Source organism: Gouania willdenowi, chromosome 7 (assembly GCF_900634775.1).
Source record: "Gouania willdenowi chromosome 7, fGouWil2.1, whole genome shotgun sequence".
Taxonomy (NCBI): Eukaryota; Metazoa; Chordata; class Actinopteri; order Blenniiformes; family Gobiesocidae; genus Gouania; species Gouania willdenowi.
In genome coordinates, this window is record NC_041050.1 from 24,523,763 (window position 1) to 24,539,807 (window position 16,045).

The 16,045-nt window shown below is 37.3% G+C and overlaps 1 protein-coding gene and 3 non-coding genes across 4 annotated transcripts; all 4 read left to right on the forward strand.

Moving 5' to 3' along the window:
* Positions 1 to 3,241: 3,241 nt before the first annotated feature.
* rpl10 (ribosomal protein L10) lies at positions 3,242 to 15,761 on the forward strand. Its single transcript, XM_028452567.1, has 7 exons — positions 3,242 to 3,279; positions 3,391 to 3,422; positions 8,831 to 8,889; positions 9,772 to 9,879; positions 14,155 to 14,293; positions 14,392 to 14,554; positions 15,567 to 15,761. The coding sequence occupies exons 2-7, from the start codon at positions 3,400 to 3,402 to the stop codon at positions 15,720 to 15,722; spliced, it is 648 nt and encodes a 215-aa protein (XP_028308368.1). The 5' UTR covers positions 3,242 to 3,279; positions 3,391 to 3,399; the 3' UTR covers positions 15,723 to 15,761.
* On the forward strand, positions 5,345 to 5,477 carry LOC114467742 (small nucleolar RNA SNORA70). Its single transcript, XR_003674564.1, has one exon. It is a non-coding gene; the product is annotated as a small nucleolar RNA SNORA70 (small nucleolar RNA).
* LOC114467741 (small nucleolar RNA SNORA70) lies at positions 9,156 to 9,288 on the forward strand. Its single transcript, XR_003674563.1, has one exon. It is a non-coding gene; the product is annotated as a small nucleolar RNA SNORA70 (small nucleolar RNA).
* On the forward strand, positions 14,598 to 14,730 carry LOC114467740 (small nucleolar RNA SNORA70). The gene has a single exon (XR_003674562.1). It is a non-coding gene; the product is annotated as a small nucleolar RNA SNORA70 (small nucleolar RNA).
* Positions 15,762 to 16,045: the final 284 nt, after the last annotated feature.

Sequence of the window (16,045 nt, forward strand, 5' to 3'; positions counted from 1 at the left end):
TAACCCTCTTCCCCTGGTCAACGGTCTGCAACCTTTACTCTACAAGGAACCATTTTGCCTCATCTCACATGGATTAAATTCCTCCTGGAGTGGAAAAAAAACCTTCTCAATGAAGACAATATAATGAATTAAATTCTATACAGTTAAAATTATATAGAAAAATGTTTGATTTAATTTGATTTGATTTATATTGATCATGTAAATGGTAACTTAAAAACAGTTTAAAATAAAATAAATTGACATCAAGAAATAATACAGTATCTTCAAATTCTTACACATCTCAGTTTACATGAACACAATGTTAGATAAAGAAAAAAATTTAGTTAATGTATTTGAAAGGCTACCAAAAGTAACATGAATTTGATAGCACATGATGATGTGGTCAACACATGCTAATTGCTCATAAAGCAACAAACACACATAAAGCATGCATATTTAACAAGCACATTGGCGGTTAAATGAATCTGTCCCCACACAATTATAATGTCTATTTTCTTCCAGAATAGTGTTTTTGTTGGTTTAATTATCTTACCAGGGATTTAAAACTTAAGGTGAGCCACAGGTGCAGGAAAGTAAATAGTCTGTAGATGTTGCAGGAGGTGAAGTAGGAATGTGGACGAGTCCTTGCACGACGTCATTTATTTCAGGTTTACAAAATTGTTATATCTTGATTTTATTTGTCATTAATCATTAATAGCCTCTGTAAAAAAATAACTATTTATTTCAATTGTTTTTTTATTGGGAGCCATTGCATAAGAGTCAAAGAGCCACATTAGGCCCCAGAGCCACAGGTTGCAGACCCCTGCCCTGAGAGAACCACAGCTGAACATCTGGCCTGGCATCATAGTCAATCAATCAGTTGTGGTTCCTCCATGCTGATTCTGATGAGCGTGTACGCTCTATCACTGCGCTCAGCACGTTCTTCCTTTTTACTGCTGCTCTCAATGTGAGCGTGCACTCAGTGAAGGGCTCCTTATGCGTGGCTCCGTTCGCAGACCACGCGCACTCCAAAGGAGAACATTGGTGTTTATACTCGGTGCATTCACCGTTGCAATACCAGCAGCCAAGTTGAGAGGGTGTGCACTGTCTCCTCACCCGCAGCGTGGAGCGAGAGAGAGAAGGAGAAAGAAGTGCACTCTGTGGGACGTGACGAAGTGCAGAGCTGCTCCGTCCAAAATAAGGTCATCCATACGCACTCGCACAGATGCGTCGAGATAACATTTTCACTCGCACACACTGAAAATATTCTCGCATATGCGACCATTTTGGTCGCAGTCTCGAACCCTGCTGATGATATGGAATCAGAAGAGTATCATAATGAATGAACTCATGCAGGGTTTTTCACAAATGCACATGCTTTGTTTCACAGTTGTATTTCAGATTCACAAATACACACAATCTGTTTTGCAAATATATATTTTATGCAAACTTGTAATATAAATTCTGAAATGCACACGCTCTACTTCACAAATATTATTTTGAGGCACACTTGTAATATACATCCATGGATAATGCGAATTGCTGAATGTGCAATAACTGTGTTACACTGTTGTGTTGGGAGTGTAATGTGAAGTGCAGCTGGTACACCTGCCCAGGCAGGCATGGTAAAGGGTGAAGAGGTGGGTGGGAGCGGCTGTGTGTGTCTCTGCTTGTGTATTGGTTGAGGTTACAAGGGACGGGGTCAATTAGCATACGTGCGAAACATTTAAGTTCAACATTTAGATTTAGATTTAACATTTAACATTTAGATATAAGATTAAGCATTTAGATATGATATATAACATTTAGATTTAGATTTAAACATTTAGATTTAACATATACTATTTACATTTAGATTTAAACATTTAGATTTAACATATAGTATTTACATTTAGATTTAATATATACTATTTATATTTAGATTTAAACATTTAGATTTAGATTTATTATTTAGACTTAGATTTAACATTTAGATATAACATACAACATTTAGATTTAAAATTTAAATTTAGATATAGATTTAACATTTAGATATAACATATACCAGATTTAGATTGAAATATTTAGATTTAATGCTTTTTTTTTTTTATCTCTATATATGTGGTTAAATGTTGTGTTAAATGTAGGAAAATATGCTAAATATGAGAAAAGTGAGATAAATAATGAAAATGTGTTAGCTACAACTTTCATACTAAATTTTTACACTTGGCACCCCATACAGAGAGCTATACGTCTTTTTGCAATCAGTGAGCTGAAATCAATAAATGTAGTTTCAGACTTGCTAAAATGATGTTTTTGTGCGTAAAGACAATAAAAATAGAAAGTATCTATATGTACGGTTGCCGTACGGACAACGCCCAGTGCTTTTGGTATGGTTACCGAAGTACAAGTACGTAGAGTCTTAGGGTTAGGTTTAGGGTTAGGTTCTAACCCAATATCGCAACAATTTTATTTTTTTAGGGTTGGCAGAGGGTTAGGTTTAGGGTAAGGTTTAGTCTTAGTCACGCGATCATGGCCAATGACTGACCTATCACGTGACCTAAACTGGCCAAATAGGGGCACCAGCTGCGTACGGATAGAATGATGATATATTGATACGGCAACCGTACGGATAGCCACTATCATAAAAATATGTCAGGTGTTAAAACAAACTGTTTTGAGATAATCTTCACATGGAAATATTCTACTTCTTTCCAAAACAGTTGTATCTGACTACATTCCCATGCAATGTATCAATGTGCCTTAGAGCCACACTTTATACATGAATCTGGAATGTTTTTATTATATTTGTTTAATTTTACTGGTGTGATGTATATACGCATTAACCATTTGAATTGTTGTATCCATTGCCGACTATTTATAGACATTGTGTGAGTTTTACTGCATGCCCTTTCCCAATCCTGTTAACTAATATTAGCCTGCAAATCTTCATTCCATTTGAGTAACTTATTCCTTGAGTTTTCCACTGTTTATTAAAAACTACGTTGAACTTTGGCCAGGAGATATCGCAACATATAATTGTATCAGACACTTTATGAATTATAACCATGAACATTTGTACCCCAGAAACTACATTTCCCGAATGTATGGCGCCGTTTGTAGTAAAATATTTTTTTCATGACACATTTTATTAGAATTCATCCATGTCTCCTTAAATCATATATAAAATCAAAACATTAAAAAAAATTAATTAAAAAAAATTTGCTCGGACCAAATATATTCAGGGTTAGGGATTTCGGGCGGTCGATATGATTGAGCGGAAGTGACGTCAACTTCCTTTCCTCCATTAGGTGAGACGTGGTGAGAGCTTTTCCGTCCTGCTCTTCGCAAAATACGCTTTGTAAAGTCAAATCTGGTTGTTCCTCTTCCAACTAAACGTTCAAACGTATTTATTTTTTTGTCGTTTCACAGGTTGCAACCATGGGCCGCCGACCAGCCCGCTGGTAAGTCGCACTAACTCGGCTTTTAGGTTGGGCTCGTTATCGGGGAAAATGGCAGCTCGGCGCCATGTGCCACACTGCCGGCCCGGTAGGCCTCTGCTCTCACTCTTTAGTAACACGTCTGAAAAGCATCGTGCCATGTGAGCCAACTGTTAGACTTACTTTATCTTCATAATCGCTGAAAACTATGTTTTTATTACCTTCATGCGGTGACATTTTAAAGCCAGCGCTTGCTAGCAAGCCAGGCTTTTGCTATGCTAGCTTACATAGACAGAAACTTATGTATCGTCATGTCTCTTATTATACATATTGCTAAACACGGATCACGTTAATTCGATGTCAATATTTTACGTGACCTGGATCAGTCAGAAGAACACTTGAAGTGTGTTAACATCGGTGAATCGTATATAAGGGTGGGCGACATTGGAAAAACATCACGATTTTTTTTCTTTGTGAAATCACGATTTTTTCCCATTCAAATCATTTTGATTATTTTAAAGTTATTTACCAATAAAACAAACCAAATCACCTACTTCAAATAATCACTCTAAACGGAAAAAAAATAAAAAATAATCATTTAGGACAAGGTCATTTTCTTTTCTTTTTTAAATGTATGTAAGCACTTAATTAAACTGGTTCCTAGTACAATTAACATCAAACAAAAAGGCTGACATGTTTTTTTATTCAGTCTTTTTACTTTGTTTAACTAAAGTGGTGTAGCATTAGCATCACTTGCTACATAACAAGGCAGCATATCAGTCTAGTGATTTCTAGTTGTTATTGAGGTAACACTCATATTAAAAACATCCTACTTTAAGCAGTGTTTGAACGCCTCATTTTACACAGTTTAAACAATCATATGAGTTAAAAGATAAAACGTTACTGCTTTGGTTACATTAGGCCTGGGTGATATGGACCAATATTCATATCTCTGTATTTTTCCTCAAAATGGCAATAGGTGATATAAACTCCATTTATTTATTTATTTTTCAATAATTTTACAAGAAAAACAATAATGGGTAAAAGTAAGTGGAGAAAAATTGGCGAGGCTGCCATAGTGCGCCATCGGTCCCTCCGACCAGGCCCAGACCTGCTTAGCTTCAGAGATCTAACGGGATCGGGCAATGACAGGCTGATATGGCCATTGTTGTTACTGTCGTGGCTCATCTGCCAGTCTCTCCTCTAAGCTTGTCTTCATCTCTCCTGCTCTGTTTCACCAGGCAGGTGTAATACGGGTCGGTGTTACATTTAATGCGGGTTGAAACAATGTCGAGCATTGTTTTATTTAATACATTTTTTGCAGAAAATTAGTTTTTAACTCCTGTGAGGAAAAAAGAAAACCGTAATTAAACCAATGAACGTCAATAAGTAATTTAAAACCATGTGTAAGCTACAATTGAAAGATATAAGTTGTAGTGACATGGATTATTGTGACTGCTCTTTTTTGAGTATTTATAATGTCATATAAAGATATATTAAAGCATTAATATCACCCAATTTCCCTTGAGCGATCAATGGTTTACTGAATCTGAGCAGGTTTATTGATTAAGTTTTGATCAACTGAACTGATATTATTCCACACCTAATGAATAGACAAAAATAAAAGGACACAAGTATGCATCATTGACCTACAATTTAAAGTCTTAAATATATATATATATATTTTTTTAGGGCTGCACCGAAATTTTTTTTTAAACCGAATCAAGTATAAACGCTTGGTCGAATATTTTTTTTTCTTTTTTAAATAGTGCATAAACATCCTAGCACATTTATTGTCTGCTTATTTTGGCATAATTTGCAAATTATACAGATTGACCATTTAAATTAAATTAATTTGTATTTATCCTGGAGAACTTTGTTTTAAAAATTAAGTTGAACCTATGCTGATGTAATTGTTTCTGTGTTAAGTGCATCTTTGGTGTAACCTGCAGTGTATTAAGCCGACTGGTTCTGCTGATGTGTGGTTCTGGTGTGCAAATGCTGCAAATAGTGTCACTATGGTTGTGTATGTGCTCAGCTGGGTGGTGCTGAGTGCTTTAAGGGACTACAGGTACAACTTCCCCTAAAATAATGTCACAAACTCCAAACACAGGGATTTATTCATTATTATTTGTGGTAAACAAGCCTGTCTGAATATTGTCTGTTTTCCTTCCTGAGGGTTACTGTCAGTTTTTATTTTTAGGGATTTTTCATATACCGTACTACCTGAGTATGTATTATACATAATGTTGCATCGCAACAAGAGAAAACAACTGAGGGGTATTCCATAAAGGAGGGTTAACAAACTCTGAGTCTATCCATAAACTCTGGGTCAACATACCCCGTGATGGGAAACTCTGGGTATCGGATTCCATTACAGCTGGTATGAAGTGGGTCAATCAACCCTGAGTATGGAAACCTTGGGTTACTGACGTGCACGCACGCCACAAAAAGCCATCATCAATGGATCAGAGATTTATTCGAACTGCCTTGGTAACCAAGCCTTGCTTCAGTGACGTGGCAGCAGCATAGGATGTCTGCATGGAGAGCCCTCCCGTTACACTGGATATAAAGACAGTGACTGCCGCTTGATATCGCATCATTTATGTTGATTTTTAATGTAATATTGTCGCCAGAGTCATCTCGGCGGCCTAAAAAATGTCATAAAGAAATCCCTGAAGCGGGACGTGAATCCGCGATCAATCGCTTTCAAGAGCAGCATCACAATTCACTGCGCCATCATATCTTCAAAGATGCATGATCTACAGATTTAACTGTATAACAATATAAAACAATAATTGAGCCTTAAAAGCATTGTAATGATGTGAACACGTCTGTGGTGTTAGATTTTACTAATGTGTTTCATAGAAAAGTGTTAAGGTTCATTAAAGTCTTCAGAAACGGTGTTCATGTGGGCGGAGCCAGGTAGAAACCCAGGGTTTCTTTGATAAAACCTGCCAGCGACCAGGTTTAGTTCACGGACAATGTTGGCAGGGTAACATACTCAAAGAAGAACATACCTCGCGTTTAGGAATGGGATACTCAGTTTCCCTCATTTCAGCCTGAACATACTCAGTTTGAACATAACCCGCTTTATGGAATACCCCTGATGTTAAGCATCTCCCTGATGCAACAAATCACACAATTTCCTTTCAGTGAAGGAGACTATCTGTTGCTTGATTTAGTGACTCCTCCAGCTATTTACATACAAAGCGACAGCGACCGATGTGAAGTTTCCTGCAGTTTTGGAATTTTGTGGATAAACATGGACAGTTTTTCTTATAAATAAGCGCCCGCGTTAGAGGTCGTTGGTCCAATGTTTACTAAGATGAAATGTAGCATACATTTATTTGATTTATCATGCAATTGTTTTTTTTTTTTTGTTGGTATAAACGCTTGGTCGAATACCAAATATTGAATGTGTTTAAGTTTTTCACTATTTTTTTTTTTTTTTAAATAGTGCATAAATAGCCTCAAATACATTTTTAGACTTTTCTTTTTTTTTTTTTTAAAGAAAGTAAATGTTTATTGAATATTAACATTTTTAAAATAATCCAGTAGTCTTTGCTTTAAAAAAAAAGCACAACAAAGTTTTTCGTTTATATTAGCCCTTCAAATAAAACAGAACATGCATTCCCAAAAAAAGGTAAAGTGCTTTAAAAGGGATTTATAATGACAAAATCACTTTATAATGGTTTTGATACCGTGATGCATCCCCTTACCCTCATTCAGAGGTCTAAAGTTAAAAAAGTTGTCTCCTCCCTCCCTTGTTGTTCCACATTTTGTAAAAAGTCAGCTTTAAACATGTGTTGGATTTTTCCCACTTGGCAAGTGACGTCACCTAGCACGCCTCCTAGAATGTGAGCTCCTTCCTCTCCAACTATCTAACAGCTAAAACAAACACTACGGTTTAATATAGAATATATATTGTACTTTATTGTCATATATGTAAATGCAGACTGCACTACTGGGCGCCCAAACTGCACTACTTCTGTTGCCGATCGTGTTGGGAGTCACTGCTTGGAGCCACAGGCCCATTGTTGACACATCAGCTGTTAGCACTCCGTGCTAATGCTACACCATTCTATGCAGTGAGATTTGATGTAGTGTAAGAAGGAAACGATGGGGATGTTTACAGATTTGTGGCTCACATTGCTAACAAAGGACTCGGTTGTGGAATTGTACGGTTTTCGACTTTTACGCGGCGACGGAGAGCAGAAAGGAGAGAGTCAGCTGTTTGTGCGGAAAGGAGGAGTTGCTGCTGGTTGTGCAGCAACATGCACACTTGTCTGACTCAAAATCACTGCACGTTGTTTGATTGTGTCACACGCTAATATTCGGCCTTGCTTTTAACTCACTAAGCCAAAGGCCGAATGTTGCTTTTTTAGCAATATTCGGCCGAATATGTTCGGTGGCAGAGTATTCGATGCATCCCTAATATTTTTTTGTTTTACAAATAAAAATTATTATTTAAAAATTATTGAATTGTCTTAAAATGAGATCAGATGGGTCTTAAATGTGCTTTAGTCACATCACATGCCCCGTTATTTATATCACGTGACGCCTCCTTGCGAGATAACCTGGCGTTTTTCGTTGCGCCAAATTGGGAAAATGTAAATTTAATGACGAGTTGCTTGAAAACCCAGTCTAGTTATTTACATTTTCTGAAGCCTTGTCCACATGTAGCCTGGTGTTTTTATAAACGTATATCCATAGGGGTGCGGACGTGGTCTTACAGGCCTTATTTTAGATCAAAGCTCCACATATGGCATTACACGATGAAGGATTTGATAAAAGCACTGGCGTTTGGTTTGTTCATAGGTTCCAGTCAATTTTGATTTCTGGGTTATTGTCCACTCATTCACAAAAAATATAATTTAGGACAATATTGTTATTTTTATTCTTTCCACATTAATAACACATTTGAAGGATGTTTTTGATCAACTGATTGTGATTTTTTTTCCATAGTGTACATTAACTGACATCAGTGCCTTTAACTGTAAAATAATATATTTTCCCTTTGGTCTGTGTTTCCATCATAAGTTTGGTCTTAAAGTTTATTTAAGGTGGTATTAAAAAGGTCTTAAATATAACTTATTCCTACCTGTAGTTTAGCTCAGGACAGATGTTGGGGGGGGGGGCATTGAATGAGCAGTCCCTGAAGACATTCCCCCAGACAAACTTTCTTAGCCTCACGATGACTGCGTGTCACTTTCTGTGTTTAACAGTTGAGTTTTTTTAAATTGTTCGATTCTGTTAACGTGGGAATTATAGGGCCCAGCACCAGTGTGACCACAAAGTATGTTTTCCATTTCAGAGAGGTGTTTGTTTTGATCAATCACTGTTAGGTCTCCATGTTCATTGTTTACCTTATTTTTTTTTTCCTTGCCATGCATTCATGAATTAACAGCCACATTTTCTATTCTTTTCAGCTACCGCTACTGCAAAAACAAGCCGTACCCCAAGTCCCGATTCTGTAGGGGTGTGCCTGGTAAGATCTGGAGCATCTGTCACCTGTTAACACGTCAATCATTATTGGTCCTGAGACGTCTAGTTTATTGCTCCAGTCCAGAGGAGTCCAGGCATACAAATACATCAGATTTATTGTCTGCTTATTTTGGCATAATTTGCACATGATAGAGATTGACCATTTAAATTAAATTCATTTGTATTTATCCCGGAGAACTATGTTTTAAAAATTAAGTTGAACCTATGCTGATGTAATTGTTTCTGTGTTAAGTGCATTTTCGGTGTAACCTGCAGTGTATTAAGCCGACTGGTTCTGCTAATGTGTGGTTCTGGTGTGCAAATGCTGCAAATAGTGTCACTATGGTTGTGTATGTGCTCAGCTGGGTGGTGCTGAGTGCTTTAAGGGACCACAGGTACAACTTCCCTTAAAATAATGTCACCAACTCCAAACACAGGGATTTATTCATTATTGTTTGTGGTAAACAAACCTGTCTGAATATTGTCTGTTTTCCTTCCTGAGGGTTACTGTCAATGTTTTTATTTTTAGGGATTTTTCATATACCGTACTACCTGAGTATGTATTATACACAACGTTGCATCTCAACAAGAGAAAACAACTTGTGTTTAGCATCTCCCTGATGCTACAAATCACACACAATTTCCTTTCAGTGTAGGAGAGACGATCTGTTGCTTGATTTAGTGACTCCTCCAGCTAATTGACATACAAAGCGACAGCGATCGATGTGGTAAAGTTTCTTGCAGTTTTGGAATTTTGTGGATAAAAACATGGATAGTTTTTCTTATAAATGAGCGGCCGCGTTAGAGGTCCTTGGTCCAATGTTTACTAAGATGAAATGTAGCATACATTTATTTGATTTATCATGCAATTGTTTTTTTGGTATAGATCCAAAGATCCGGATCTTCGACCTGGGCAGGAAGAAGGCCAAGGTTGATGAGTTCCCTCTGTGTGGTCACATGGTGTCTGATGAGTACGAGCAGTTGTCCTCAGAGGGTGAGAACTCATAACATCCCCCACAAATACACACATCTGATCTCATAAAGTCTATTAGGGCAGCAACTCATCATTGATAAATGTTTTTTCTAAGAAAAGACAGTTTTGTTTTGACCATGATGTTACATGGACCAATTTTAACCCAAAACTACCAGTCGTGATACAGTTACTTCTGTTGTTGCTGTTTATTACCACTACATGGCATACACCTTTGACATTTGAGAGGTCTTTATTTGAAGATAAACACTAACGTGAATGAAGTCTTTTTAAAATGACATCACATGAAAATTTTATTATTTTTTTTTTTTAAATAACTGTAACCCTTGTCCCATGTAGCTATGCTGTATTTTCCTTGAGTATGAAGTACAATGGGACAGGGATTTATTATTATTTCCAAATGACTGAGTTAAAATAAGTGACACCACACGACTGTACTTTAAATGCAATAATCCTCTCACAGGTATGTCAACCAGCAATAGTATCAGTTTCAATACCGTTAAGAAAAAATGCATGGCATTTATATAGGTGATTGAAGTGTTGCGCTTCAGCAGTCAGCACAGTGTGCTGTCCTCTGATCACAGAGGGAACGACAGGCTTGAAGCACAAGCATCCACTATTGACTCAATCCCTTTACTGCACAAGAACATGGATTATCCTTTTATTTTGTACGTGGCTTATGTAAATAGATCCACTGTATCTGGCGCCACGGGGTACACTGTGCACATGTTTGACATGTTTGTTTCCCCATGCGCTGATCTGATGGCATTAACAGTTTATTAATAAAAGCAGGTGTACCACTAAAACTAACGTAAATATCTCATTTGTATGAGAATATATAGGGTTTGTCGGTTTCAGGTCGGGCTCGAATAAGGTTCATATCATAAATGGTCTGTTTAAAAGCAAATCGGCGCCACAAAAAGCAAAACAATGTCTTTCTCTCTCTTTCTCCTGCACCTGCTCATTCATTCTCCTTTTTTTTTTGTCGACCAACCATTTCCTTGGTTGACTACAGCTGTACAGAATACACACACTAAAGTGTTCTCTAAAACAAAATTTCTCGAATAAAATATGAAGAATTCTCTTTTAATAAGACTAATAAAAATAAGATAAACAGACACGTACACATTTTACACAATACAAAACTCAAAAGAAAATTAAATGTGTGCCCACACACAGTGCGCTTTCCCTCAGACTGCAATGTATTTGTACAAGTTAGAAATACTCAATTATTTATAGTGTTGTTTGGTGCATGATAAGAGTACATAAACAAAAGCATATAAGCAATAAAAAAACTAATAAATTAAGTTAGAATTTTTATGGTTGAAATTAAAAAAATACTTTGAGTTTCCTTTGCACTTCAATTTGTTTAACTAATATAAATCAACTTAAGATAACAAATCCACTGTCTTTAAAAAAAACAACAACAAAAAACAATTTCACAATAATGCTTTAACATAATAAACCATAAAATACAATAAACAGGAACTGATTCCCCGAGGAAACTGTATGCATTTTCTGGGTGACGTCACTGGTGTTTTATGAAATTGGATGTGATCCCTCCTTTGTATGTATATAATTTGTAAATATTGCTTATACATTGTAAATAAAAAATATTTATGTTTTTAAGATCGCCTGAGTCCGTGCGGAAAAACAAACAAGTGTTCCCTCATTGGCTCCTATAGCTGGTGACAGCGCCTGTACAGTGGATGTCCTATTGTTTTACCGCCTCTGCCTTATTTAAAGCCAAAATAGTTCCAAATGGGACTTTTGAAGTAGTTGTTTTTTTTTTTTTTTTTTAGTAAAATTAATGATGCCACTGACGATGCCGCGGCAGACTCGCTGCTCGGGCCCAATGCTTCTGCCATGTGTTCTCATGTTTGTGACTGTAAGCCGTGCACGTGTACAGGCGAGACCGAACTTTAGCTTGTTTTGTCAAAGCGGAGCAGTCTTCAGTTACTACATGCCAGCAGAAACACACGAACAGCCTATCAGCTCATAGAAGGGCGGACCCAGTGTGTGGAAACCGCCTATCATATCTCCGGATGTCAACAGTAACGGGCAAACAGCCAATCATTCAGCAGCTGTGGAGTTCAGTTGCCGTGGTTGCCATGTTGATTTGTTTTCAAATTAATACTGTGCAGTGAGAAACCGGGAGGAGAGTAGAGGCAGCTGCTATGTAGTGGAAACTGGCACAGATAGTATCATAATCTACGGTAGTTCCGTTGTGTAGAATTTCTAGTATAGTAGGAACGTTACAATTTGGCACTGCAGACTACCGTGGGTATCATGCAACTATAGTGTCGCCAGAAATCCATGAATTAAAAACAGAGTCCGTTTTCAGGGAAACCAGGGGAAAACCTTTCCAATCTGTCCTCTTGCATGACATGTTACGCTACCTAGCAGGTCGCTAACTAACATCACACATCATGTCTCATCACTACAACGGTTAGAGCATAATCAGAATCAGAATCAGAAATGTTTTATTTGCCATGTACAGTTTTGAGGACAGTACAAGGAATTTGACTTGGTGGTTGGTGCACAAAACAAGCAACAAAAAGAAATAAAAGAAATAAAAACAAAACAACAAAGAACAACCCAGCAACAATAATAATAATAATAATGATAAATATAAAGGATGAGGGATAAATAAAGGATAGATAGAGAATATAGGATAAATATATATATACAGTGCAGCATGGTATCAAGGTGGTGATCGGGTGACTTGGGGTGTGTTCATGTGGATGGTGGCAGAGGGAAAGAAGCTGTTTTTGTGTCTGGAGGTTCTGGTCCTGATGGACCGAAACCTCCTACCAGAAGGGAGAGATTGAAACAGTTTATGACCGGGGTGGGAGGGGTCGGCCACAATCTTTCCTGCACGCCTCAAAATCCTGGAGGCATACAGGTCCTGGAGGGAGGGCAGATTGCAGCCGATGACCTTCTCTGCAGAGTGGATGATACGCTGCAGTCTGGCCTTGTCCTTGGCCGTAGCTGCAGCGTACCAGATGGTGATGGAGGAGCAGAGGATGGACTGGATGATGGAGCTGTAGAATAATAATAAAGTTATTTACCTTTTCTTTTGGTTAACAATTAAGTTATCAGGACCTAGAGCAGTCGACCTGCAGATAAAAGTAGAACTCAGATACACGCTGCTCGTCTCTCTGTCCTCCAGGCTACAGTCTCTGTTCACCAACTAAGCTTATCCACCTGCGCTACTTGTCCCTGCCACCTTTGACTGGCTTCAGTAGGCAATGACTGATTGGCTACTAGTACCAATACAAGAGCACATTGTCTGACATCAAAACTGACAAGTTAGGTTACACTACTAATTTTATGGACTTCAGATTCAAGGGGAAAAAGCTAATTCTCCCATCAGAGTTTTTAGTGACAACACCTTTTTACAAATTTGTTTTTTACATGTAAAACACATTTGTAGTTTTATTAGATGTATATTTTGATCAACTTCAGTATTATGAAGTTGTGGGTGTTTTTTTATTTGTAAACTGACACGCTATTGCTGATTTCTATTTACTGTAGACTAAATATTTTAGACAGGGCTACATAACTAGAATTTAAACTAATAAAACTTACTTTAAAGTTGAGTTTTACTAAAAGGGTTTAGTCACATTTTGATCAGATTTAATGACCTTAAAAACTTTTGGTCCTGTCGATAATCTCGTTTACTGTTTACCCTCTGAGGACTGAAATAGTAGGGGTTTGCCAAAACCTACATTTGTATTTTTACTCATTTTGATGTAATTTATTGTAGCATCTTCAAATATATTTATCTCTAGAATCCTTACAACCTGGGTTAAAGGTTATACATATGAATAAACCAAAGCGGTAGTTAAAAATGTTAAAATGTGTTATAAACAAAAAAATACAAAAATCTGAAATGTTTTTTTTACATGAAATTTGGTAAATAAACACAAAGCCAAAAGATTTCTAAATATAGAAAATTAAACAAGACATTCTGAAAACTTTAGTAATGATTTGAACAATTCGCCCAAACTATAGATAATGTTTAAAATAATGCAATGACTGGAGGTTTATGAACTACAGGATTCAACATTTGAATAAACACAAGTGCCTTCCAATGTGTACTACGGTTCCAGTCATGCTAGTAAAGTTAGGGCAGGATTTCCAACTAAACATTTCTACGAAGCAGTTTGAAAGCTGCTAAATAACTGTTTAAAGCATCAGAGAGATGTATTGAACGTCCAACACTAGCTCCAGGTTTATCAGATGTCTCTTCCTTTGTCTTTTTTCTTGGCACAGCTCTGGAGGCTGCCCGTATCTGTGCTAACAAGTACATGGTGAAGACATGTGGTAAAGATGGCTTCCACATCCGCATGCGTCTCCATCCCTTCCACGTCATTCGTATCAACAAAATGTTGTCCTGTGCTGGAGCTGATAGGTGAGCTCCCACATAGATGTATTTAATCTTTTATGGCTCTACAGTCCATCCCATATGATATTTGAGTTTTTTGCTGATATTTTTCTTGTGCTCCTAAGGCTTCAGACTGGAATGCGCGGTGCCTTTGGGAAACCTCAGGGCACTGTTGCTCGTGTGAACATTGGTCAGGTGATCATGTCTGTGCGCACCAAGACCCAGAACAAGGAGCACGTGGTTGAAGCTCTGCGCAGAGCCAAGTTCAAGTTTCCCGGCCGCCAAAAGGTAAAGGAGCATCTCTGTGACCGAAGGGCGTTAAAGTGCGTCCCTGCAGCTTATTAAGCCGACCAGTTGTGCTTCGATGCACTTGTGGTGTGCAAAAGCTGCAGACAGTAACTCTGTGGTTGTGTATGTGCTCAGCTGGGAGGTGCTGAGCGCTTTAAGGGACCACTGAAACAAAGTGTTGCTCACTCAGCTTATGTGCTTTCAATAGGGATGTAACGATTCACTCAACTCCCGATACGATTCGATTCACGATACTGGGTTCACGGTACGATTCTCTCGCGATTTATTTTACAAAATGGGACTGTGTATATAAATGACTGAAAAATATTCCTTTATTTTTTTGGGGAAAATACTATACTATTTTTCATTGTCAAAAGAATCCCTTGATAAACTATTCAAAACAATGCAATTTAACTAAAAATTAATCTTGAATGAAATAAATAAAGGAATAATACAAATGAAGAAGCTTATTATTTAAATTCTGGTTCTATAGTAAACAATACAAAACTGCATAATAGTTATTTTTCTTTTTAAAAGTGCAACTGAAAATGTATTTTGTGCCTTAACAATTGGACTAAAAAAACAAAACAAAAAAAAAACAGTCATTTTACTGAATTTAGGTCAGATATTTGTTTGAACCAGCAGAGGGCGCTGGTAACCCAGTGGTCGGTTGGCATGCAGATATTTTGCAGTGAAGAAGAGATGCTATGCTAGCAGACAGAGCTAATAGCAAAACGTGACTTTTACAGATATTCACGTAATATTACAGATATTCTTTCAGTGCTAAAGGGGTAATGAATCATTTATGAATATGTTTAAGAGTAGAAGGCGGCCAGAAAGAAAGTATTAGCAGATTTTGCTCGCCGCCAACACTTCTGGGTGTTGTACTGCGATTCAATTTTCACAGCATCGATGTGAATCGTTATACCTATGAATCGATTTTTAACTGCCTTACGATTAATCGTTACATCCCTAGCTTTCAATCATGCTTTTCATCATTCTCTGTCCACAGATCCATATTTCCAAGAAATACGGCTTCACCAAGTTCAACGCGTGCGATTTCGACGAAATGATGGCCGAGAAGCGTCTGATTTCCGATGGTTGCGGTGTGAAATACATGCCCAACAGAGGCCCTCTGTCCCGCTGGAAGGCTGTGCATGCAATCTAAAGCTGGGAGACACATTAAAGAGGATTTCGTGATTCAATAGTTTCATTGCTTTTAATTGACTAATGTACTTAATAACTTTACACAGTGAGGACTGAGTTCAGAATGAAAGATAAGTTTAAAAAAAAAAAAAACCATCTTTAGGACATTAATATAAATTTTTTTTTTAACAATGTTTTTTATTTAATTTTTGCATTTTTTACAAAACCTACAACACAAACATCCCCTCACATGGTGCCACAAGCACTTCAGACAACAAAAAAACAAGATAGAGATGAATCAATTTAGGTGACTGTACAATTTTCTCTTCAGTCAGTGACACACAA